At 37.8% G+C, this 26,441-nt stretch overlaps 1 protein-coding gene across 4 annotated transcripts in view; it reads left to right on the top strand.

Annotated features, from left to right (window-relative positions):
• PLCB4 (phospholipase C beta 4) overlaps positions 1–26,441 on the top strand; it is a 188,789-nt gene that overhangs the window by 147,826 nt on the left and 14,522 nt on the right. For 3 of the 4 annotated variants that reach the window (XM_065630534.1, XM_065630531.1, XM_065630532.1), the window contains 11 exons: positions 1,563–1,614; positions 3,873–3,975; positions 5,730–5,894; positions 8,766–8,970; positions 12,067–12,155; positions 12,601–12,745; positions 12,835–12,861; positions 15,429–15,478; positions 15,593–15,658; positions 19,359–19,474; positions 23,930–24,005. In XM_065630534.1, the coding sequence (XP_065486606.1) occupies positions 1,563–1,614; positions 3,873–3,975; positions 5,730–5,894; positions 8,766–8,970; positions 12,067–12,155; positions 12,601–12,745; positions 12,835–12,861; positions 15,429–15,478; positions 15,593–15,658; positions 19,359–19,474; positions 23,930–24,005 (1,094 nt within the window). The remainder of the gene's footprint in view (positions 1–1,562; positions 1,615–3,872; positions 3,976–5,729; positions 5,895–8,765; positions 8,971–12,066; positions 12,156–12,600; positions 12,746–12,834; positions 12,862–15,428; positions 15,479–15,592; positions 15,659–19,358; positions 19,475–23,929; positions 24,006–26,441) is intronic. The other variant, XM_065630533.1, reaches the window with a different exon arrangement.

Here is a 26,441-nt window from a genome sequence, read left to right as displayed (position 1 = left end):
ATGTCTCCAAAGTAAAGATGGAGTGTACAAATTAAGATGGTAAAAAGTAATGACTCTGTGCCAAATGCATTTCTAGACCAGTTACTGTGAAGTGTTAAAGAGTCTTGTTTAGCATCAGAGAATGGGGTCTGGGATCCCAGCCTAGAGGACGATGCCAGGGAGCGTAAATGCCTCTCCACAGCGTAAACTGAGAGGAAATGTATTGTTCCTGTTCAGTGAAGGTGTGGATATAACTAATAGGGCAGGGGTTTTTGTTGTGCTTCCCCACTCCTCCTGCTCCCCCAAGACAGTGCGTTTGGTACTGCAGACACTCGTGATGATCATACCCCGAGTTCTGTCCTGCAGAGCTTTGCACAGCTGAGGATGCAAGAGAAACTGTATGGGGATAGATGCTTGTAAAGTGGTCCACTGGGCAGGATTTAGAGGTTGGAGCAGATGTGCAAGCTTCACTCTTCTTCCAGCACTGCCTCTGCCCACTGCAGGTCATTCTCAAGCCTTTTGTATTGCAAAATAAGAGTGTTAATTGTATAATTGGAAGCGAGCAACTTTCCTGTATTAGTCTTCTGTGATGCAGCTGTGCTGACAGGCTGAAGAATAATTGAGGAAATAGAAGTTAAGGCTGCCCTATTAAGAGAATAATAACTGATATGAGCATATGAGAATCTTGTACTTTTTGTAATGGAGAACATATAGAAAAAATTTGTTCCCTTCTGAAGGCAGAATCTGTTGGGCAAGAGAATAACCGTGCTACCGCGGAACGAGGATATTGTATTCTAGTGTAACTGAAAACCTGCAGGAAAACATTTTTTTTTACAAAGTTTGGAAGAGGTTTGGAGGGGAATGGGATTATTACGTGTTTGCTATGTGTCTTTATATACAAGTGCCATAATAATGCATTGAATAAAATTCAGATGCTTTAAATGTTGAAACGAAGCAATGCGCTGCTGTGATCTCTGTAGTTTCTTTTTCTGGTATTTTGTTCAATTAAGTCCATAGAAAACCAGTGCAATGTTCATCTCACCTTCTTTAAGACATCAGGATACAGATAGCTTCATTGGAGGGAGTTGTCTATGGTCATTGTAGAGAAATACACACTTCTAGGATGTCTCATCTAGTATATTTTACATGGCTGCCCTAGAATGAGATCATTGCACTGCTAAAAGTGCAGGTATCTCTCCATTATTCAAAGTGATTCTAGATCACTAGCAGGAATGGAGACATCTATACTGTAGATACCAAAAGTTAGATGATGAAAGTCCCATCCCAGACACTTAATACGACCACAATCTGATGCTTCTCTGCCTACCGAGTGTGTTTGAATTCAGGGAGAGACTGTTTTCTAAGCACAGCTTGGTTGACAAAGCTGTTATTACTCTGAAGAAATCTGAAGTTTTCCTATGGCTTATGTTTCTCAGATATGTGTGGTTTTTATACACATTAAATTTAATTTTCACTCAAGCTGCTTATTCTGGACAAAGTCTTATTTTCTTTTCTAAAAAGGATTCTTCGTGATCTGCATTATTCAGATGGAAAGACAGTAATTTTTTTTTCTCTCTTAATAGATTTAGCAATGCAGTTGAATCAAGGAAAATTTGAATATAATGGATCATGCGGGTGAGTGATATGATTTAAACTGTTGTCACTGTCAGAATCTCTTGCTATGGTTTTAATAAGATTTTGTCACTATTAATTACGTGTTACAAGAGAAAAATGGGATGCTAGGTGAAGAGCAGAAATTAGCAGATTTCAGGGAGGATTATCTCCTGCAAGGAGTTATTCTGATGAATCTGCTTTTTAATTATGCCCAGTTTTTACAGATGAGATAGAAGAGGCTTTGTGTGCAAATTATGAAGGTAATGAATATCATACACAGTTATTTAAATACGTCTTCAGCTTCTGTTCTCAGTCTTTCTTTGAAGATATGCCTCAGAATGGGGATTCATTGCACAGTTCACAGAAATGCCCTATTTACTTGGAGAGGTTGAGTCTTAATACACAGGGAATACTTTTTTTAATTTGCATACTTTAGTGGGAGAGCAAATTTCACAGAGAATACTGAAATGTTTCATCTCTCAGTTCTTGCTCATGACTTTTGCATGAAAAAGGATGCTCAAGTGATAGATTTTTCTCATATGTTGAGTTTATACCTTAATAGGATGGGCTGATCATTAACATCAAGAGAAAGGAGAAGTTTGATGGATTATAGGAAATGACAGTCCAGAAACACATTAAAATCTGCAAACTCATTGTGGGAAGAAACATCTCTCTTACTAATGCAAATCTTATTCAGAAAGAAAATCTGAGTAGATGAAGCTTGATAAAATTCCTCATCTGCAGAATGGGCAAAACAGTACTTTGCCACTCTGTGCCTTTATTTCACTTGTGAACTCTTCAGGCAGAGGCTGTTGGCTTTGAAAAAGGTGCAGTCATTTCAGTCGGAATGACAAAAATAGAAGAAAAACAAAGCTTTTTTTATGGCAGAGTATGATTCCTTTATTATTTAACTCGCAAGCCTAGTAAACGAGCACAAACTCACTCTTGCTAAATTCTCTGGAGGACAGGCATCGTTATCAACTAAATTACTTGATTCTGATGTCAGTCTTCTGGTATTACAGTAATATAGTGCTGATACATAGTAATATAGTGGTATATTTTATATGCATTATAAATATGGTGGTGTTCCAGTCACAAAAAACACACAGGACAATGAAAATAAAAAACAACATTTCCTTCTGTCTGTACTCCTTTTTTTCTCTGATTTACAGTTTTTATGCTGGTGAAACTCTAAACTTCAGCATTTTTTATTTCAGCAGGCCTGAAGCAGAGACTAAGAGTGGTTTTGATAGTTCCCTTCTGCCTATAACCTACTTCAGATTAATAAAACATTATGAAATCACACACATTTATAATGTTAGAAAAATGAGGAATATTACTTTCCTAAACAGAAGCCACCTTATGGAAAAATGGGAGAAAGCACTGATATTCTTTCCATTGCAATTTTTCCAGCATTTTAAAATTATTTCTGAATTCTGTCTAGGACTTTGTAACACTGCGTACCAGAGATTCACTAGAAAGACTAAGGGTGAATAAAAAATAATCTTCTAGCAGCTGTTGTCTGTCAGGGCTACAGAATTAGCAAGATGACTCCAGTTACATGTTTTCTTCCCACCAGTGGACGAGAGCCCCTGTCATGTGTAGCACAGCATTTCTGTGATCAACTGCTATTCCATTTTGATGGCAGAATCCTTGGATTTTGGTTCATCAGAGCACGTATCGTCTTCATTGATATGTTGATCCAGGGTATAGTCCTCAGGGATGTGTTAGAAGTGTTATTATGGGAGTACCTTTCATGCTACTATAATTAACAATCTGTCAGCACTGACATTATCAGCTCTTTCCCCCAAGGTTTTAAAATCGAGATGAAAAAATTAGCTTCAAGCTGAAATTTATTGTATGAGCTTCACTCTATGGAACTGCTACATTTTTCCGAAGTGTTAAAGAAATAAACAAATGAGAGCATCTACTTTTTTGTTATATGATAACTTGCTGTATTTTATGTATTATTCAATGTATTATTAAATTATTTTGAAACGTCTTTGATTATATTGGATTTATTTTCATCTTGAAATCCGGGGTTGATTTCATCTCTCAGTAGCTGGTAATTAAAAATTAAGATTAACATTTTTCTGTATTCTAGACAACCGTAAAATTTCCTTTTGGTTCCTTACACTTGCAGCTAGAATGATAGTCTGTATTCTACAGTGCTCTAAGAAAGTTCATTGTTTAAAGCTAAAACATCCATTTTATTTGTATTTAATACATTTTTTATTTATACACAAGAATAATTTTCTTATTCTTTTTTGTGAAATAAGATATCTACTTAAACCAGATTTCATGCGACGACCAGATCGAACGTTTGACCCTTTCTCTGAAACTCCTGTAGATGGTGTAATTGCTGCAACATGTTCTGTACAGGTAAAACAGCAATAGACAAAATTCTGTCATATTTAATTGCCTACAGGAATAGGCTACCTACAGAAAATGTGGTTGGATTGTGTGGATTTCATCAAATTATTTCTTTTTTTTTTTTTTTTAAATTGCTGGCTTAGACATCTCTGTTTACTTGATCTGAGTGGAATGTGATAGAGTTAGAAATGGTTTGTTATTGCACATTATCGCTGAATTTTAAGCTCCCTCATGTTCTTTTTGAATTAATCAGCCCACACAAATGAATAAATGAGTGAAGTTCATTTCTGTGGGCAGTAGGAAATTATACAAACATCACTTATCACCATAGAGCAAGGAGGAATATGGGCACGCATGGACAGGATATTTTGAAAATAAGTAGAGAAAAATGGTTCATGTGATGGAAGTCCTTACTTTGGAATTATCTATGAGTAATAAATTCCATAAAACTTCAGTCATAGTTGTAAAGCATGGTGAGGTGTTACGTTTTGGAAGGAGGCTGACAATTGTAAAGCCTGTTTTGTGACTTGACACTCTACCCTCTTTGCTCAAAACCCTGTATGCAGCTTAACAAAAGGCTTAAACTTTCAGTTATCACTTTCTATGGGCAACATGGAAATTTCAAATTCTATCCAACCAAGGGTTCCTTGTGCATTCTAGACATTTAATTAAGTTTCATTTGCACCCCCAGAAGAACAAAACCTTTTATTAGTGTTGTTTTTCTTTAACCTTAACGACAGTACAATCCCCCCCAAGAAGGAAATGGGATCTGGTGGGGAGAACATAAGTTCTAAGTATCACTACAGGTAGCTCTTAGATCACGTGTTTTGCTATTTGCTCGTGTGTGACTAAAACTAGTATAAAATTCTGTATAAATTCTGTTATAAAGGAGTTGAGTGTACCAAAGGCAGTGATGGTATGCCTCAGCTACATAACGCTTCAGATTTGTTATGCTGAGTGTTCCCTGAAAGAATGTTAGATCGTGAAAAGAAAAGGACTTGAAATGAGCTTAGGTCTGTGAAATCATGTTTCAGTATTTTTCTTCCCTCCTTGATCATAGTAATGGAAATATTAGCAGTATCTTTAAGTAGTAGATCATCTTAATGGAATAAAATCTTTTCCCTGGAGTAATCACCTGCTGTGGCTAGGTTAACCTTGACTTGGAGTGAAATTGCAACAAATCTTCATATGCATAACAATACAGAGGAGTCATGTGGATTTTTTGTTTGTTTGCTTGCTTTTTAAGCATCCTACACTTCCCAGACACACAATATGGAGTTAGACTGACATGTGATTAGTTTAAAACCTTTGCCTAAGTGAAAGCAGAGCAATAGCTTCCTTTCACCTCTTTGTAGTGAAGACATAGAATAGATGATAGTGCTTCCGAACAGAAAGTTTAAAGTTGTGGAATAGCAGTGCCCAATCTGGTTGTTTCATTCAGTGTTTTTCAGTAATGTGGTGAACGCATCTGTGAGACATCAGCTAATCAGGCTGACTGACTTAAGCTGTTAATACCATAGCACAATAAGCACAATCATTTCAAAGTGAGGATATATTTAAGGTGTTATCACAAAAGCTTTTCTAAAGAGGTGCAATTTTAGCACTAAATATACCATTTTCATATTATGAAATAAGTATATCTGTTCTGTAAGAAGCATTTTTTCAAGACTGCTGTCAATAAAAATTCCCCAATATTTCCAGTATGCATAAAATGTTCTATATTTTGTATTACTTTTCTTTACTGCTCTGTTATTATGTTGCAGGTAATATCTGGTCAGTTCTTATCAGACAAAAAAATCGGTACGTACGTAGAAGTGGATATGTATGGTTTACCCACGGACACGATACGTAAAGAATTTCGAACACGCATGGTGATGAACAATGGTCTGAACCCTGTTTACAATGAAGAATCATTTGTATTTCGAAAGGTAGGATACTTGGAAAGCACAGTTTGTGGTTGCAAGCCATTTCACACATGAGCATCCTTGCTCACTTGAGCCCCCCCAGCCTGCTTCAGTCCGACTGCTCACGTTAATAAGTACTGCTCCCATGAAAAAGGGTTTGTAGGGTTCCTGTTTACTACAGTAAACAATCTAAAGCTGAAATAAGCTTTCAAGAGGTTGTTTGTTTTGCTTTTGGTTTTTTTGTGTGTGTGTGTGGGTTTTTTTTAAATTTTGTTCTATTTTTCTAATGGATAACCTCTGTAGCTGTCACATGATTTTTTTGTTTTGTTTTGTTTTGTTTCTGTTTGGCTTTTCCCTCACCTTTGCTTCCTTCTTCCACTTGGAGGTAGCCACCTCCTCCGTAGCTATGCCTGTGTTCAAGGTATGCAGTCTGCTCAGAATGAGCCCCCGCTGCTGGACACCATCATTCCTTGGAGATTTCTTCTTCCCTGCCCTGGCAGTGGCTGCTATCTTGCACTGTTCCTTCAGCCCAGAGGGCAGGTGAGATGCTGCATCCAGAGCTAAGGTCAATGTTATTACATGGAAAAGTTGGAAGGGTGCTGTGTTCCTCACATGTCTTGCCAGCTCCCTCCTTCAGTAGTCCATGTGCATCATGTACCTTCTTTTTTATTTATTTTTTTTTTAATTTAATGGTAAAAGAAAAACAACCCTTTTTTCTTGGTATGGGGGATTTAAAGAGAGAGATCAGTTTCCATGTTCAGTTTTTATCTCTCAGTCTTTATATATATGATACACATATATATATATTTTTTTTCTGTCGGCTGGAGTTTCATCCAGACTACATGTGTTAGCAGTGCTGTCTTTGATAACGTCTGTTTTGCTTAGACCTGTTTTGTTGTCATGCAAAGTTGTTGCTCTTTTATTTCAAAGTGACAGACTTTGCCGAGTGGTGGTAACACTTTACACCTGGGTATATTACACACTAATCTGCTTTCTTAACAGTATAATCAGTTTTTAAATAGAAATGTAGTTAATGCAAGGGGGTTTCCTGGACTCAAATATATTCTGGAATGAATGTGACTTGAAGTGCTTTTCTCTGTATATGAGGAGATACAGGGAAGATGCTTAAGTACTATGACAGGCAATCATGCTGCCCGTGGCTTGCTGGCCATATGGGCAGCATCTGTTGCTTTCTGATTTCTTAAATCAAAAGGCCCATAAACTACAGGGTGCACACAGCTTCAATCTAAAAAGGCAGTACCTTTGTATCATGGCATGGGTACAATGGCTGATACCAATATTCCTTGGACTTTCTGCTCTATTCTGCAATGGACAATTACATGGTCGCACATTCTCCTGAATAACTCATACTGTAAGTCAGCCAGGAGATTATTTTTCTTCATCTCAGGCCCTTATCATATCAGGCTTAGCATTGTAATCAAGACATACATTGATGACCAAGCAGATGAGTGGCATAAACACAGCAGGGACAACTCCTCTATTTGGAGGAAATGAAAATGTGGTTGCAGAGTGCTAAAATGCCGTGAGTGTGGAAGTGCCTACCAGGATACCATAGAGCAAATTCATGGTGGGGAATGATAAACTTCTTAGTCCCCACTCCTGCTCCTTAGCAAATCTGTATCCGAGCCCATCATGTAATGAAAGATGTGCTGATCTGTGGCCTGTAGAGGAGTGATTCTACCTGCCCTATTTGGGTTGCAGTGTTCTCCTCAAGCTGCTGTTGAATCCTACACAGTTGCTCTCAGGTAATGTGTTTGATTGTTTTTCTGTCATGTTTTCTTGGTTTTATTTTAATTAAAAAAAGCTTCAGTCATTCTAACCCAAGTTCTGTGTTGTCACTCTGTTGTGTAAGGGGGAGGATGGGGTGAGTGCCGGTGGTAACCCATGCTGGGATTGCTAAGTTATAGTCAAGTAGAGCAGCAGATCTGTGAATAGCTCAGGCGGCTTCAGAGACCAAAAGCGTAGTTTATTTTGTTCCCTCTAAAACTGACAATGAAAGTGGCAGGAGGAAAGTCTGAGGGAGATAGTAGACGCAGTTTACTTTAGCCTTCCCTTTTGTCCCACAAGCAGTAGAGCCAGGTAGGGAAGGAGTGGGAAGACCTTTCCCAGCATACAGCTGAGGAGGCGGGCAGGGGCTTCACCTCTCGGTTAGGCTGTCTTCTCCTCACTGCTCCATGCACAAATGCAGCACCATTGTTCCAGGGAAGTCAGGAGACTTTTTTTGTTACTGTTTCGGTGGGTCCAGCTGGGAGCTGACAGATGCAGATAGCTGGCAGCATCCCTGCCCACCATGCATACCATGTACCCTTCATGCCGTGAGTACAGCACAGCCGCTTGTGCTGGTGACATGTCATTTCAGCAGGTCTGTCACCCTGGCCTGCCCTCCTCTGTCTGCTTCTCTCCTGTGCAGAACCCATAGTTCAACATACATCCTCATCAGCTTGTGCTTGCACTCCTCCTGTTTTTAACTGCCCTTTTGGATACATCCCAAATCTCATTTTCCTGTCACAGTTCCTCCTGATTCACCACTGTCTACCCTTTGCCACTGTATCTGTCATTTCCCAGGTAGTATTTACCTGCTGCCTTATCAAGGTCACCAGTCTTCAGTAATGAAAAATAAATATGCAAAATATTTAGCTAATGTAACTGTAAGCTGCAGGATTTGCATATTCTGAAATCTACCCATTATTTGGGGTGAAAAAAAGCTTTTCTAGGAAAGATTCGATTTAAAGTGTGCAGTTTGCAGGGAATTACATTATCTTACAGTGATGATAGTCTGTTTCTGGCCTACAAAGTGAATGGTTCAAACTTAGGAAGTGGGGAGGGTGCTACTGTATTAGAGTCATTGAATTTCTTCATTTTATGACTTTCCAGGTTATTCTCCCTGATCTTGCTGTCCTGAGAATAGCAGTGTATGATGACAACAATAAGTTGATTGGTCAGAGGATCCTACCTCTGGATGGTCTACAAGCAGGTTACAGACACATTTCCCTTCGGAATGAGGGCAACAAACCACTCTCTCTTCCAACGGTTTTCTGCAACATCGTGCTTAAAACATACGTGCCTGATGGTTTTGGAGGTGAGATAAACCTCTGTCTCAGTGTGCTGTAGATCTTGAGTGTTGGTGCAAAGCACCGAAGTACTGCCATGTCCGTATGTCAGAAACGGGCACACAATGCTCGAGGACTGGAAAGATGTAGTATTTTAACTCCTTGGAAATCATGCGTATTCAGTTAAGAAATCAGTTTTCAGACCAAGCACCTGCCTCAGCGTTAATGATAAATGACATGTACCTCTTAAATGACAAAATAATATAGGAAATAAGATAATACTACAGTTAACTGAATTGGATTTTTCTCTGAAGATTCTTCTTTAGATTTTAAGTACATATTTTCTGACATAAAGTACATGTTAACCTTACAAATATTTATCTATATTGCTTGGCCTATAGGTATAAACAATTGATGCAGAATCTAGATGTGTTTTTTCAGATAAAACCACATTTGTATTCTTGAGAATACTGGCATATTGTTAAAAATAGACAGTATTAACATAACTAAATTAGTTCCATGGTTAGTTCTCCTCTCTCTTCCCAGATAGTTTTGATGTGTCTCGTGTATTTTTCTCATCGATACAGAACGACAACATGATGAACAACTGGGAAACAACTTTTGACACTCGAGTGGGAGTTGGCATGTGTTTTTTAATTACTTATCATCTGCAGTGCACCTCTCATTGTTTTTGAGCTGTCATTAGGATCTCCATGGTTGTTTTAGCAAACCTGTAGGAAGGTATAGTTCAATTCAATAGCTGCCTACTTTTTCATTTTTTTTTAACCTGTATGATTAAGATTTTTTAAATTGCACTGAGTCATAACTAGAATGGGTAATCCATTGTAGGCTTTAAAAGGTGCATAATTTTATTTTTCATATAACTTAGCAATTTCTTATGGTTTATCTGCATCAGTTACTCTGTTCCAAATAAAACATAATAGTGGTGCAAATTAATGCAAATCAAGTAGCATTCTCCAAAGACAAGCTTCTATAATAGAAGTCTGTACATAAGTAAGCAAGGCTGCTTTGGTTAATGGTTAGAGTCCTCTCTAATGTACTCTTCTAGTGATCTTCCTAGTTTTATTTAATTGCGGTTCTTCTACAAAATGCTACTCCCCACCCCCATCTTACCTCACTGAGGAGAAAAAAAAAACCATAAGCAGAGCACAAATGACAATGTGAGAAGCAGCGATGAGTCACATTGCCCTTGTAGAAGTGCTGAGCCTTTGGTGATATGCTTGTATGGTTAGTAATACAATTTACAAAGGTCTCACTCTCACAAACACGTTAGTCATTTGTACTTTGAAGCTCGTGATAATCGGGTTCCATTTCCAAATGACGCATCATATTAGCATGGTACTCCTGGATTTTCATTGAAGGGTGAATACCAAGGATAAAAAGGCATGATTACTAAGTTAGGGAGAGGGGAAACAGTCCGTGCTGAGCTACAAGGCCATTGTTAGGGCTGAAAAAAAATTCTGCATGGATTTTGTGTATATGAAGTACGGTTTCAAAAGACATAGTTGGTTCACAACAGTTTTTGGAGGCAACCTCTTTGTGTAGGTAAACAGAGCTGTCCAGGATAACTCTTTGTATTTAATACAACTTTTGATGGAATGGGAGCCCTATCTCTGCGTTTGTTGCTTAAGAAATGCATCCACTGACTTCAGAGGAACGTTTCATAGAGCAAGTTAGTTTGGAAGGGAGATACTACAGTCCAGCCCCTGGTTTGCACAAGGATAGCAAGTTTCTTCCCAAAGCTTTTGGTGGCTTGGATATTTTTACAGACCTGGTCAGTGGACCAGCTCCTCTATCTTGCATCATTGTAAGCTAACTTGAAAAATGGCTGAAGAGATGACTGGAAACATGGGCAAAATTCAAATGATGATGAAAACCTTGAGTTTCAAAGCTGTCATTGCAGAAATAATGGCCTGTCATGCTACTGAGACCGTCTAGAGTGTAAGGGTTCAAAAGCATTTGTCTTCTACTCATAAGCAGCTGAAAATAGGGCTCTGCAGCATTCTGCAGAGAAACAGCTTCCTTGCAAATGAAGCACTGTCTCCATGGTCCTCCTAACAGTCATGACAAAAAAACCTGAGTTAATTAAATGATAATATTTTGTAGTGAATGATGAGTCAGTCAGGCCGCAGTGTTCAAAATTCCTTTCTTAAGTTACTGCTCTGACAAGGAGGGCTTATTAACTGAGACCAGTGACCCTTTCCTCCATAAAACTGAAGTTCAAGTTTCAGAGGGATCATCAAAACAGATCACTGCTGTGGTTTCTGAATGCATTATTATTGTAGATGCTGAATCAGTTTAACTTGTAAAATCATCTCTTGCTGTGGGAGTGTCCTTTGCCATTTGTGAATTCTTTAACTGTTGAAATTAAGGCATGGAAAGGGATTATTCAATACGCAGGTAAAGATTCATGTGTCTTTGTCTTCCTGTAAACCTATGCTTGCACATTTATCACTGCATGTGGAAAGAAGTTTCAACAGTCTATACAGTATCAAGTGCTGGCTATGATACCACTAGTGGCGCTTTGTCATGTGCAAGATTCAAATATTGGCCATTATGGTTCGTTGAAAAGCTGTTTCACAGCCTGTCATGTTCCAGACATGGAGTATCACAAAGGCGAGTGAGAACAGATTTTCCTGATTGCTTTAACCACCCATCTGAAACTGCTGTTTAACTAGGAACTATAACAGCATTTTCTACATTTCTCTGCGGTCCCAAGTCGGTCCGCACCCCCTCAGATAACCAAGAGGCAAAGTCGTTAGTGCTTTGTGGCTCAGGAGATCCCATTCTGGTCTCAAACTCTAGTGTCATCAACCAGGAGTAAATTAGGGCAATTTTGATCTTATGGAGTTAGTGCGTGTTTCCTAAATAAGGTCCCTGAATTAATACCACTCCCTTGGTGCATTATAAACTGATTGATGTTCCTAGTGTGTGCAAGCACTGCAGTGAGGAGCACCTTCAGTTCTGCCAGGTTCACTAAGGAAAGTCAGACTATTGTTGCAAGCCATGGCTCATAACAACAGGGGTAGAATAATGCTCTCGCAAAATATTAATTTCCAAATCCTTCTGAAGATTATAAAAAGTTGATCATTTTTCCCTTACAGATATTGTGGATGCTTTATCAGATCCGAAGAAATTTTTGTCTATCACAGAAAAAAGAGCAGACCAAATGAGAGCTATGGGTATCGAAACTGTAAGTAGAACTTAAGGGCAAATACAGCCCATTTGTGTTCATACTATGTGGGGTTTTATTGAGTAAACTGATCCTTCTCCAATTGATGCATGTTCCCTTATAATTTATCATTTTCAAATATAAGCCTCTTGGTCCTGCTCCAAAATACACTGGCTTATGTTAGTTACATGTACTGAAATACCATTCGCTAACTGACTTTTCACAAATCATACTAACGCATCCCTTAGAAGTAGAAATTTTGCAAAATGAGAAAGGAGCCATATTTTAGTAGGCAGGCATTTGAAATAGGTCGCAAATGCTTTAGTGAGTGTAGTTTGTTTGAAAGTATGTTGCAATTTTCTTAGTTATGTTTAAAGTAAACAAGTTCAGAAATTTCCCATACCCCAACTTTTATACTACAAGTGAAACAGCAATTAATTTATTATTATGTGAATATTTCTTTCAGAGTGATATAGCTGATGTACCAAATGACACTTCAAAGAATGATAAAAAAGGAAAAGCCAATAATGCCAAAGCCAACGTAACACCTCAGAGCAGTTCTGAACTTCGACCGACTACCACGGCAGGATCTGGGACCGATGCTAAGAAAGGTTGGCAAAAGTCACGTACCATTCTTTCTGTTCTGAAGTGGTTCAGCAAGTCACAAAGTAGTACTCATTACTCAATTTTACTTTTGCAGTTCTATTCATTCTTACCCTTTCAGAAGGTAACTTCTTTTGACATTGAGTGGTCTTCGTCTAATTGCAAATAAATTTTGTATATTACTAAAATGGCTGTATAACACAAATACAGCTTTATTTTACTAAGTCTGTGGGCAGCTGTATACCTACTGCCAGTAGTAGTAACCTGCATGACTCTGGGAGTAGTTTACTAAAGATCTATTAGAGGAACACTAATAGGAATGACTGTTTTCTGGTATACTCCACAGAAACTCTTCTGCTTTTTTTTTTCTTCCCTCTACAAATCCCTTGGCAGAGTTGCAGATTTAAGTAATTAAAGGTATTTAGAATTCATTGGATTCTGTAGAGATTTCTCAACAATTAGAAATGTTTTCAATGTGTGGTTTTACTCTGAACAGTGATTATGGAAATGGCATGTTTATTGTAAAAAACATCCATATTAAATGTGCTCATTTATAAGTGAATAAGTATTTTTCCCTCACTCTTCACTGTTCACTCTACAAAATTGTCTTACCGAGTCAAATGGGATTATTTGTTTCTCACATATCATCACAGGTAATGAAGATTAAAAGAGAAAACAGATTTGTACAGCTGAATGAAACACAATAAATATTTCTGTTAATGAGCCACAAGAATTAGAATCTGCTTCACTCTCTTTCATCCACCTTGGCCCAAAGGGATTGATAGGACTGAAGAGCAGCACTGATTGCTCTTCTTCTTAAACTTAAGCAGACATGGCTGAATACACACGTGTGAGAAACAAGATGCTATTTCTCTAGAGTTACTTTTGGCAATAAAACAGGTCTTCTCTGACACCTGGTCTCTTTCAAAGTTCTTCCCTGGTGCAAAACCCAGATTATTTTATGCAGTGAGATGTTTCCCTATTGCATGTATCATCACCAAGATGCACAAGTATTAGTTTTATTGTGCACTAATTAAACATGAAGTTTGCTGGAGTTGGCAACTAATTCCTGGTTGCCATGGAGTCAGACCTGGTGAACAAAGTAAATGGGTCTGCATTTTTAAATAAAATCCTGAGGAAGTTTGTTTAGAAGGCAGCACACCTGATGTAGCCCTGGTCTTAAACTGAGATTTCAGTACTTAACCATTCTGATCTGCAACCATATTCTCTCATGTTAAAATAGACCTGGTCATTTTTATATCCCGTGTAACTATCCTTATTTTGTATTACTTATCTCTGTGATCTGAATAATTCTACCATTGCTAGAATATGCAGCTCACCTTGCTATTAGAAATTAGGTATCCAGCAAGATATGGTGTCTGCGGAAAGCTCTCAAATGCACAGGAATGTTGTGATTTTTTTGTTCACTGACTTTCAGTAATGTAAGTGATTTGTATTTTTTAAAACTTCAACCTTGAGATTTGTCTGTGCCTAAATCTGTTCCAGTCTCATTTACTAGACTAATGTTAATACCATATAATTGAGCAGAACCTTATGCTTCTAAGTAAATTAAAATTCTTGTTACCTAAGGAGATTGCCTACCACCCCTTCCCCCCCACCTTACTTTTTACAGCATCATAACTGAAAACATATTTTTTCAGTTAAATTCACCTTAAAAGGTATGAAGTCCTTTACAAGGCAGGGGAGATATAACACAGACACTATTAATAGTGGTTAACTAAATATGTTTGCAGTGTGTTAATGAACAGCTGAATGTTTTTGTGTAAAAACTCAGAAAAAAACCTATGCATTACAATTCCCATGGCATCGTAGTGACATTTTTATTAGTTATTATATGTAGGATGTGCTTAGTAGTTAAAAAAAATCATAACGTGCACAAAAATTTATTAAAGCATAAAGATGAGTTTGGGTTTTGTTTGCATTGCAGTTAAGGTGGTCAAAATATATTTTCAGTCATCTAAATAGTACAGTTAGTCATGTGTGATACATTTGCTTTTTGAATTGAATTTTCATTAGAATTTTCACTTAGGATTTTTTTTCTCCCCCATTTTTAACTCTCCTTTAGTCTTGGAGTGAGCTCTTGCTCCTTTTCTCATAGTCTGGTATTAACCAAAATCAAATTTTACCTCCGTTAACATGTAGACTGCAGGTAAATTTTCACACCCATGACTTTTGTGTTTTAAATTGAAGTATACCTGAACTCAGTTAACTCTTTATGCAGCTATGTAGAATATTACCCAAGCCTCCCCATCCCAAAATGAGTGGTGCCAGCACAATCTCCAGCTATGTACCAAATTCCTGAAGTTCGTGTGGTTCATTTTTAATGTACATAAATGGTTTGCTGTGTTTTCAGAACAGGAGCTTTTTCAATTCTTAGATTGCCGTATTTTGACACTTCAATCCAGAACTGTAAGAGATTAAAATACACTCATTGATTCATTTCCTTTTTTCACAAATTGAAATTGAGCAGTGCACTTGGAAAGGAAATTAACTGTATCTTTGCTATGTCTTGATGAATAATTTTCTCATTAACTTGTGATTATTTTTTATGTTGCAAATAACATTAATTAATTGCTGACTTAAATGTAGGTTTTTGTGATAAAACTCAAAAAGTATGAGATATACTAATACGTATGAGGTTTTAGATAAACCATATCAATACCTTCCTAGGTATAGACCTCATTCCTCAAGTGAAGATAGAAGATTTAAAGCAAATGAAGGTAAGGATGGACAGAAGCTTTTCAAAATATGACCCTAATTATTTAAGTAGCCAGGATTTTATCTGGTTACAGTCAAGATGACCATGGAAAAATTGATCCAACTTCTCTTTGTAGGCTTACATAAAGCATTTAAAGAAACAGCAGAAAGAGCTGAATGCCTTAAAGAAGAAACATGCGAAGGTATGATCGCTAAGAGCTCTCTGGGCAACACATTCTAATTGGAAAAAGTTGCAGCAATCACTAGCACAGACAACTCCTAATTAAATTGTAGGGAGAAACAAAGGAACAGTAGTTGCACCACCAAGAAAGGCATACGTGTTTTAAATGTACTGAAATATGCTCCAGTGAGCAAGTTTTCCCTTTAGCAACCCTTTGTATGTCTCCCTGAGTTCCAGTGCACATTTGTTTGACCCATATAAGCATCCAAAGCTCACCTTTTTCAGATAATGATTTTATCTAGCTCCCTCTTGCATGACATATTGACAGGCAGCTTGGAAAAAAAGACAGTAATGATGTGAGAGAGTGCTGCATCAAAGTCAGGCACTGGAGAAACTTCAAAATTGCCAAAGAGAACTGGAATGAGTAACTGAAGAATGAAATGCCCTGTTCTTCCCGACTTATATCTATGTTAGCCACTTTATACTCAGCTTTTTGCTTGGTACTGTTGGCAGTGATGTCCCAAATATATACAACACTATCACAAATATACTTTACATTAGAAAATACAGCCAATTTTCTCCTGACCTTTATCATTAGAAAAACATTTCTCTTCTTACAGAAAGAGGCATAACAAGTAAAGAAAGTATCTGAAGTTCCGAATTTGGCAATGCATACAAATCCATTCTGGGCTGTTACGTCAGTTATTCCCTTGCCCTCTTTTATTGCAGATTTCATTGCAGATCTGACATAATGTAGTTGCCTGGGCATTTTAATACTAGTTTTTGTGTTTATTTTCATGACCGTTGTTTGGGTGTGGGACTCTATGCCTGTACAATGAAGTATGAAGAAATTACTTCCAATAATTGGCACTTTTGTGGGGCTCTTAGTATTAAAAGTAGTATAAGGAAATTAAGTAGTTAAGTTTCAGACTCCTTACTGACTCGATGCAGAAGGGAAATGAGTGATTTCTCCATTTCAGTATTGTGTGCAAAGCTCATACTCAAGAAAAAGTGTCTGTTGTCCACACTTCTAGCATGGACAGTTTCCAGACTTTCATAGGGTTGATCTTTCAGGAGACTTATTTTTAAACACTACTTTCTTATTCGTTGGACAACATCTAGCAGCTGGCTATAGCAGCTTTTTGCAAATGAAAATGGCACCATGGTTACGTAGAAAACAGCCATACCAATGATATATATCCCTGATACATGTGACCCACAGCAGTGTAAGGATATCTTAGCCAAGATTGTGCTTGCTAATGTTAAAAAATTGATCCATCTGTTCAGGCTTGTACTTGCTGCTTCTAATCTGAGGAAAAAATTGCCAGCCACAATCTGAAAATGCTGTGCACTCAGAAGGGCTTTCAGCATTAATTCAAGCACAGCTATTTTAGGTCTGAGCCAGCCTGTGTCCTGCTGGTCCTAAGTACAGAGTGCGAGTCTGTGCTAACAAGAAAGTGCCTGTCTAGAGTGTGCCTTACTAAAGGCTCCAGGATGGGCACGTTCTTGAATTTGGAGAGGAGAGGCTGAGCAGGAAAGTGTGGCCATATTGCCTCCCAGGTGATCTTAGGGAGGTGCTTGGTGTACTCATCACTGGTTTTAATGCATTTTATCAGCCGGGATGGAGCAGGAGAGCTATATGGTTAGTTACCTGTTATCAGGTTGAGGAAACCTGTGTATTAAGCAGACTGAACTTACAAGTTCCAGAAATAAGTTGTCTCTCATTTAACCATAGAAACTGCAGAGAACTGGAAGAATAAGTAAACAGAAGGGAATTTTTCATGTTGTTTAAGGAAAGTAAAGTCCAATTCTTTTTCATCTCAAGTTGGCCTTGGAAAATGCATTATGGAAAATGCATTTTTTTTTTATCAAGTTACACCTTGAGTACTGTTTAGATAAATGATCTGGGGTGACATCACAGGGCTATAAAGGCATGTGATAAAGAGATAAGGCTTAAATCATGGTTGTCCTGAGGGAAAAGCAGGGATTCTAGCTGATGTGCCCTCCCAGATTATGGAGGAGCGTCACGTGAGTGGGCAGATGTCTCCTGCTTTGCAATGCTTGTGCTTAGTTGTTTATAGCAAGAATTGCATTGTTCTGTTCATCTAGAGGAGAGTGGGTGGTTTGAGAGATGCTCTTAGTCACTTCACCTGGGGCTGGCCGGTGCTGTCAAGCTGATGTCATTCTTTTCACTGTCCATGTTTTTTCCTACCTGATTAGTCAGTGTAAATATTCCCTGGTGAAGCTGGCATGTTTTAGTGTTGGTGGAGTCTATTTGTTTCCCTTTAAATCCTCTATAGAATAGAGAATTTGGTTCCCCCTCTAAATACAAAATTTGGAAGCTGTACATGTTCCCCGGGGAAGTGCTTGGCAGATGTTGGAGTGCTTGGGTACAGCCCAGGGCTAGATTTTTAAAAGCCTCACAACATTTGTATTAATCTTTTGGTAAAAGTGAATGTAAAAGTCTTTAATTAGTATTTTTAGAGGAAGAAACAGTGATAAGGCAAACCCAGGTGTATAGAAAATTATAACAAAAAGCAGTAGAATAGCAAGGGTAGAATAAATGCAAAACGAACTGTAAAACAAAATAAAGTCCTGGAAGAGGCCATATTAATTAATGCAAGGCTTTTTGTCACAATTAGGTAAAGTGTGGAGCAATTGGATATTAATCAAATAACGTAAATTAACAAACAAGTTTTTCTATTGTTATGTAAATTCAATATTTAGTGCTCTCCATGGTAGTTAAATATATGCATCATTATGAGCAGCTGTTCTGATAAAGGAGAATATGAAGTCAAGTTCAATAATGAAGTCTATATGTAAGCACTAAGTGAAGTGTGTTGTTTCTGGTAGTCTTGTAATGGAAAGGAACTGTCAGTATGCTAAACCCGAAAGTGTAACATGCATTAGTCGTTCATCTTTTCATCATAGGAACAAATTTTTCATCCCTTTCCATAGATAAACTCCTCGACCACTTCACCAATAACTATAGTAGTGACAATGGGCTAGCATTGATGTGCAATACTCCACAGGTAGCCCCGTATGTCCAGTTCGTCAGCATGTGCTGCGTTGTTGGAGGGGGAAATCGGGGGGGAATGGTAATTTGCAGTCTGTATGTGTAATTGAAAGTTGTATTGCGCAGCTTACTGTCGCTTGCAAAGGGAGGTGCTCTGCAACAAGGTAGAATTACTTAATGATAAGATTACTGCTGTAATTGGGGATCACAGGCTCAGATCTACAGAAAGGCAGTTGTTAATGATTTGATTTTTACCTAATGTTTGGGTTTGGAGCTATTTGGTTTGCAGTGACCAAGGGGCTAGCACTGTATTCAGTATGAGATATGTAGAGGAAGGTGGGGCTGGGTTGATTTTTATTCTCCTCGGCATTCAGAAACTTTGAATGATATGATCTGAGCTTGTAAATCTGATTTTTACATTGCACTTCAGTGGGCACTTATTCAAAAAGCTGAAGTTTTTTCCAATCATTCTTTTGTTTTAAGGTATACGGTATTTTAAGGTCCACTACAGATTTTTGTTTTTCAAAACAAGAAGAAATGTTTTAGGGCTTGTGGTAGAATATCTGGAATCTTTAATATCAGATGGTTAAGCCAGATGAAGTTCCATTGTCAAAGTTATCTGTTTGTACACTGATAATTTTACTCTGCAAGAAAACTAAACATTAAAAATCCAGCAACCTAATTGTAAGGTCCTACTGTTTTCCAGGAGCACAGCGCTATGCAGAAGTTGCACTGCACACAAATTGACAAAATAGTGGCACAGTATGATAAAGAAAAGGTATCATACGAGAAAATGTTAGAGAAGGCAATCAAGAAGAAGGGGTAAGATATTATTTTAAATTTTGTTTTAGACTTAAAATACATTTTATGCTTTTGGGGTCTGGAATAAAACTTTCATAAAAAGGTCATTCAGATGAATGAATTGCGGCTTGAACCAGCATCATACATCAAAAGCTGCTTGAAGGCTCTAGCCATAAATGTTGTACTCACTTTGCCTTTCTCTAGTCTTCTAGTGTCAAGAGTTTTAATAAAACGTGAAGGAGTTGCCTCAAGCTTTTATTTCTGTGCTCTGATCTGGTCTCACTTCATTCCCCAGGGAATGTCCCTGTTGTGTTCAGTGAGGGCAGACTAAGGTCCTCAATAGCTCTAGTGACCAAAAAGTAGCGATGTTTTGATTTGGGGGAAAAAGCTGGCGTCTAAATCCTGAACATTTTAGAATAATAGAGTTTTGCTGTGCTGTCAAGTTGAAGTTTCTTTTTAACAAATAAACCTTCATATCCTCAGCTGGGATAAATCAGTATTACTCCTTTGACTTGAGTGAAGCTGTTTTGCTTCACACTAGCTGATGGCCTGGGACATTGCATGTGTGGATCTCTTAATTGTCCCAGAAAAGTTCCCAGAAGATACTGGTGACTTTAATAAAATGTCTGTCTTACAGTCCCATTTGGAATTATGTAGCAGGGCCTGTAGTTGCCTTGCTGCTGTCCTATAATCTGGCAGCAGTTTCTTCTCTCCACCTTTCACCCTATGACTTTCATTGAGACAGCTGTTTATTCTATAATACTAAAGCAGGAATTACTCTATTTAGATCTATATCAAGCTATGCTAATAGTCAGCCTTAATTTCATATTGTTGTCATCTGGCAACAACAACTGGCAACCAACTCACTCACCACATACTGAACATAGACGCCTTTTTGGAGATTCTTCCACAAATACTTTTTATTTGGAGTGGCAGCGGTTTCAAGTGTACATGTTATAAACTTGAAACAGAAATAGAACTGTCAGAATTAAACAAGGTAAGGAGAATTCTCCTCACTAAATTATTAAAAGATCACAAACTCTTTAAAAAGCTCACATTGGGGTTTTTTTTTTTGTACAAGAAAGAAGAACTCTAAGCACCCAAATACTTCTAATTCAAGTAGCTACTTCTCCAAACACAGAGAGAACAGCTATAGGACTAATTAATTTAATGTGGCTTTGATTCAATTTCCATTGAATATAACACCTATTTCTATCAAATATAACAGTATAGCTGGATTTATCATAATAGTCAGGGTGTATTTACTACAGTGGTGGTGAACTAAGCCCTGGGCACTGCACCATAATTATCGTGTGGGGAGAAAGGCTTCCCCATGCTCTGGTATTTAAGAGTCTTGTATCAAGAAGAGTCAGGAATCAGTATTCCTGTTGGCCTGAGAAGCTGTCGGTACCTCTGTCCGAGCAGAACAGCAAATAAAGGTGTGTCAGAAAGTTAAAGGTGGTAATGGCTGTCTCTGTGCAGTCAATAGTGGAAAGCGCTGGGTAACAGTGCTTGCCAGAGAAACCCCAAGTGGGAGAAGTATAAAAGTAGTTGATAATTTGATTCCCAGTTTGAGATCACTTCATTGGCTACATGCAGTGTCTTGTCTTAGTTCTTTAACACTTCTTTCATGGATGACAAAGCATTTATGATAGTTTTAAATTATCATTAAAAGTTTTTTAAAAATTTGAAAGGTTGGAAATGACAACTCCAGATGCAGATCCAGTAGGCAACCATACATTGTTCCTTGCCAGGACTCTGTGCTTTCCATGGACTCCAGAGCTCTCACTCATCTGATGGCTCTTCAGTGCCAAAAGAATAACTATTGGTATCTCATTAACAGCCAAATCAAATCCAGTATCAGCACAGACTTTCTGTGAAAACACTTTTCAACTCTATATCAAAGTGTGTTAAGGGCTTCCTTCAGGGTCATTGTGTATGCAGTCCTGAAAGCCCTTTCAGCAAGGTACCTGTGCACACGCTTCTCTTCACCCCAGCTGTGCAGTATATTTAAGGACATGCTTGAAAGTGAGCATATTGGTTGAGACTTAAAGCCTTTATTGAACTGAAATGATCTGATGAATAAGGGGTCCTGGGTTCGGTGAGTACAAGACATCTTCCATTTTCTTGGCTATAATTTTGGGACGTTTACAAGCAATAAAATTTGTAAAATAACGTATAAAATGTGGTTTCAAGACATTCATATTGAAATTGTCAGATACTTCCTGAAAAAAAGCTTTTTGATAGGCGTATGGAAGACTTTCTCTTCTGATTCTATTGTGCAGTTTTTTGTGGTCCATTTCTGCCACATGGTGTGACAAATGTCAACTGCATATTGTTCAGCAAAGCAGAATTTTTTAATCACATGCTAATTCACTGACAGATGGACAGGATTTTGCTCCGTGTGTTGTTTCTGTTGTACACTTCAAATGCTTGCAAATCTCAGAGAGACTTATAGGGATACGTGTGCTCGCGTTCCCACTCTGAAATGTAAAGATCCTTCTGATTTATCGGGACGCTCCAAAAATTCACATGTATGTGTGTGTGTGAGCATGTACATGTGGCATTGGGTTGGGCATTTCTTCCCAACTGTGCTTTAACCATGGCCTATGCCACTGCAGCTGGGGACAATACTCGTTATTGGGTGGAAGTTGCTTTGAGATATAATGAAAGCTTCATTTCCAGAGAAGGGATCAGCTGGTGATTTTGGTATCTGGGATTCTGAAAAGTCCAGTGATTGAAGCGATTAGACTAATTTGGGATAAAATATGTTTGATTCGCCTAAGAATCAGTCTCTTTCATATTGTGTGAGAAATCATATGAATTCTAGCCAGAATCTGATCACAGCTACTCACATGCATAATCAAAACCACTTTCTTTCCAGCTGTTTTTTCCTTTGTTTGGGTTTTGTTTTGTTTTCATGCACAGGTAGTAGTGGTCAGAACCTGTCTCTAAATGCCTTTATATTACTTCCAAAGTGTCAAATAAGTGTTAGAAATCTCTACAAAAATCTCTTCCATATGACTAGGAAATAGACGACTAGTTCTTCTGGTGAAGGCACATCACACTACTATTTTCAGTAAGGGCTTTCCTGATACTGTTTGATGATAAAATTTTCTGCTAATTTCCATAAGTTTAGCAGTAATTTGCTATTAAAGTAGGATTTAAACTTGTTAAGAGTTTCATAAATCTCCTTTTCTAGAGCAAACATGGATTAATGTTACTGCAGTCAAGCAATAACCATTCTTATTAGGGCCAGCTTCAGATGATAAAATGAGTGTGGCTCCATCCACTCAGTGAAGTTACACCATTTTACATCCGTGGATGATCTGACACTGAAATATTACAGTGATGTTAAAATAGATTCCTCTCAATATAATATATTGTATTATTCCAGACAAAAAAACCAGAGACTTCCAATATGTGAATTTGTATTCAGTTGTAAAAACACTTCACTGCAAAAAAAACAGAACAAGAAAATTGGTAAAGATAAAGCTTGTCAGCCTTCAAAAATTTATTGACTTAAGTGAGACAGTAATTGACATTCCTCTTGCAGCTGCAATGGAATGTTTTTTTTCTGTACATCCATTCCACCCAGTTTGTGGCCCAAGTAATTTGGTTTTGCGAAGGAAATTCCATGGGTGAGAGGTAGAAGTCATCCATCTCCTAATCCACAGGAACGTCAGGGGAGCTTCAGTTTGGGACCTCTACAGGCGTTTTACCAGCCTCTTCCTTAGAATCGCACGCTCCTCCTGCATTAGACAAGCTTTGCAACTTACATTCAACCCCATTAACTTGACATAAACGCCATGCTTTATTCAGCTTATTTGCAGGAGTGAAGGGCTGTCTTCAGGATTTGTTGTTTTCCAAGTCATAGAAGTTATCTAATGGCTTGGTTTCATCCGCATGGGTTGGTGTGGTCTGCAAGGGTAATGAAGCCCCTTTCTTTGCAACCCATTCACTTCTGTTTTCTCACAGAGGGGCACTTAGGCTTTCAATAGGCATTCAAATTTATTACACCCAGATTGTCCTGTGAGATAGTTATTCAAATTACTTCCTTTTCTCTGCCTCAAACTAAAATAAATAAATGAGGAGCAAAAATTACTTTTAAAACAGAGGATAAAATCCCAGCAAGGCAATGAGTATGCCTGTAAGTTTTCAGGCAGAAACTGGTTTCTCTTGGCAAGGTATTTTAAGCCTGGAAAAGGAACCAAGTACCATAAATGGAGATGCTTGATATATCCGCAGCAACAGAATAATTGCTGGGCCAATCTAGAATTAATCATGTGGTGTTTGAATTGAATGATCATTAATCCAACAATATTTTGTAAGTTGTGAGTACATTGCCAGAAGAAATAATTTCATTCCAATACACTGCAGCACTTCAACTTTGATTAACATTTTAATTAGTAAGAGCTGACTGAATGGGAGGATGTTTAACTTGTGGCACACATTTGCAATTTTCCTTTTTTTTAGAGGAAGTAATTGTCTCGAACTGAAGAAAGAAATGGAAATTAAAATTCAAACACTAACATCAGATCACAAATCTAAGGTAAGCAAACAGCCAATTTTAACACATGCAAAATCTGAAAGGGAGAGTCTGAGATCCAAGCGGTAGTTAATTTTCTTGGAAGCATATGAATGATTTTCAGCAACAATAACGTTGAAAAGAATGGGAGTAATTGAGTGTCTAAAAGTGTTTCTTAAATTTTAAAAAGCTATGTCAATTTCCTGCCCTTTTAGAATTGCTGAAGAAAGTGCCATGTTCATGCCTTATGATATTAAACTGGTCATTTGTGTCAGTTCTAGCTAAACAAAGAAATGAACATATTCTGTGTGAAATTTGGATGCTAAATACTTTCTCAAAATATATATGTAATGAAGTTTCTTTTTCATTTTCCCCTCATTGTCACCATGGACAACACTTCCTAGTCTGGCGCTTAGGGAGGGAGTCCAAGTTGCTCTTGAGCCAAGTGCCTTATTTCTAGTATTTTTTTTTTCTCCATTGCTTAGTTGCATTGTTTTATCCAAGGTGCTGGAGAATAAAAGTGCTCTGAAACTCAACCTCAGTTCATTTGAAAAAACTGTTCTCAAGCTGTGATTAGTGGTTCACGCTGAGCTGCTTAGAGCTGCTTCCTCTAAATTTCTACACCACTACTATGCTCACCAACTTCAGATTTCCTTTGAAAGTTTTATCCACCACCTGCTGATGTGCTTTTGAGTTTCTGAAAGGTATCCAAGCTATAGAGTGGCAGGCGCACTAGAAGACACGTCAAATACAAAATGATCTGGAAGGAGAAGAGTGCAGGAGACTGACCGCAGTCCAGGAGAGTTATTGTAAAAGTTGAAACCTGTGAAAAGAATCAGACAAATACAGAAAATACAAACAGAAACGGCTACATCTTTGAGATGAGAATAAGGTCATTTCCATCTTTTCTTGCCCTCATTTTATTAGCTGGTATTATTATTTCATATGGAGAATATCTTGCTTTTCTAAGCAAGATTTCTTTCTTCTTGCTGACTGCTCAGCCAAATACGTAGGAAAATGCCCAGGAATAAAACAGTCTTATCTCCCTATCTCCTTCTCCTATGAAAAGTCCGGAATAGTCTCCTTAAATTTGAATAGTCTCCTTAAATTTAAGCAAATTTGTTGACAAAAAAAAAAAAATTCATTCATTTCTTAGTGAAATAAAGTCGGAGGAGCACTAGCTCCCTATCATCCAGACATAACTTCAAATTAGTTCTGGAGCTTATATTGTGTAGAAAATTCTTTGCTGTGATCTCTGCTTCTCACCTGTGTCATTCACAGTCTCGAGTTAAGAGCTGTGATTTGTACACAAGGGACATCCAAGTATTCATTCATCTTCCAAATCCAATAAATGTGACTCATGTTTTCCCTTCCCACAAATGTATGCAGTTTCTGAGCTCTTTTCCTTTTAAAATCCTGCTTTCAAACTGGTTCCCTTCCATTTAATCCATACCTGGAAAACAGATTGGTGTCAGGTTTTAGGATGAAATTTTCAAAGGAGACTTGAATGTAAGCTACTTTGAAATGCCAAACCTCTGTGTGCTGGATAATTCCTAAAGAACTCCTCTGCAAGTCATCTACCTCTGTGGTTTTTCTCTAATTCACTGATTTTTCAATATCTTACTGGTTCCATCAAAATTATCCAGATTAGGTACCAATTTTAGAATTCTCACAGACTTCTTTTGTTTCAATTGCTGTGTGTGGCCCCTCGAATTATTCCTGGAGATCATTCAAAGGTTTACAAGCAACATGTTGGAAAACAGTGCTCAAAACCACAGGGAAATTAACTTTTCTCTTAGGTGAAGGTTGGTGCAATTAAATTAGATTAAATTCTGAGATGCTGAATGCATTACACTGATATAGTGGGAGTTTGATTAATTAACAGTTGTTCAGCATTTCTCAGCATTTGGCCCACTAATTTTGATACCAGTTTGTACCATAATTCAACTTTAATTATAGCTCATGTTCTCCAGTGTCACAATGTGCATGTACACTTTTAGCACCAAAGAGACCTTTTCATCTACAAAAGTTTTCTTGTCGTGAGGAAACATCCAGCCCAAGTTTGGCATTAAATACTTAAATTAGATCCGAATGGCCCAATACGTACTTCACACACAATTAACCTAGCAGATGAAAATTACTCCCCTGCATTAGAAAAGTAGGTCCCAATATCAAGTAGGCAGAGGATGAAAAGCAAAAAAAAAAAAAAAGGAAAGATTACTTCAAAGATTATTCCTGCTTGAACTTAGTGACTAAACAAACATCTTGCATAGATGCTGCGCAAAAGAAAGTTCCTTATTGAGATTTTAATTAGTCTCTTAGGCCCAGTGTAGGAGCAGATGAAAGGACAGGGTTGCAAACACAGTCTGTAGAACAGGAAAGAGAGAATTTAGCTAATGGTTATTTTTCCTATCCTTTTGGATAAGCAATGCTACCTTAATAGTGGAAAGTAGGACGAGA

The sequence above is a fragment of the Caloenas nicobarica genome, chromosome 3, assembly GCF_036013445.1.
Source record: "Caloenas nicobarica isolate bCalNic1 chromosome 3, bCalNic1.hap1, whole genome shotgun sequence".
Taxonomy (NCBI): domain Eukaryota; kingdom Metazoa; phylum Chordata; class Aves; order Columbiformes; family Columbidae; genus Caloenas; species Caloenas nicobarica.
This window is presented reverse-complemented; position numbering and strand designations above follow the sequence as displayed.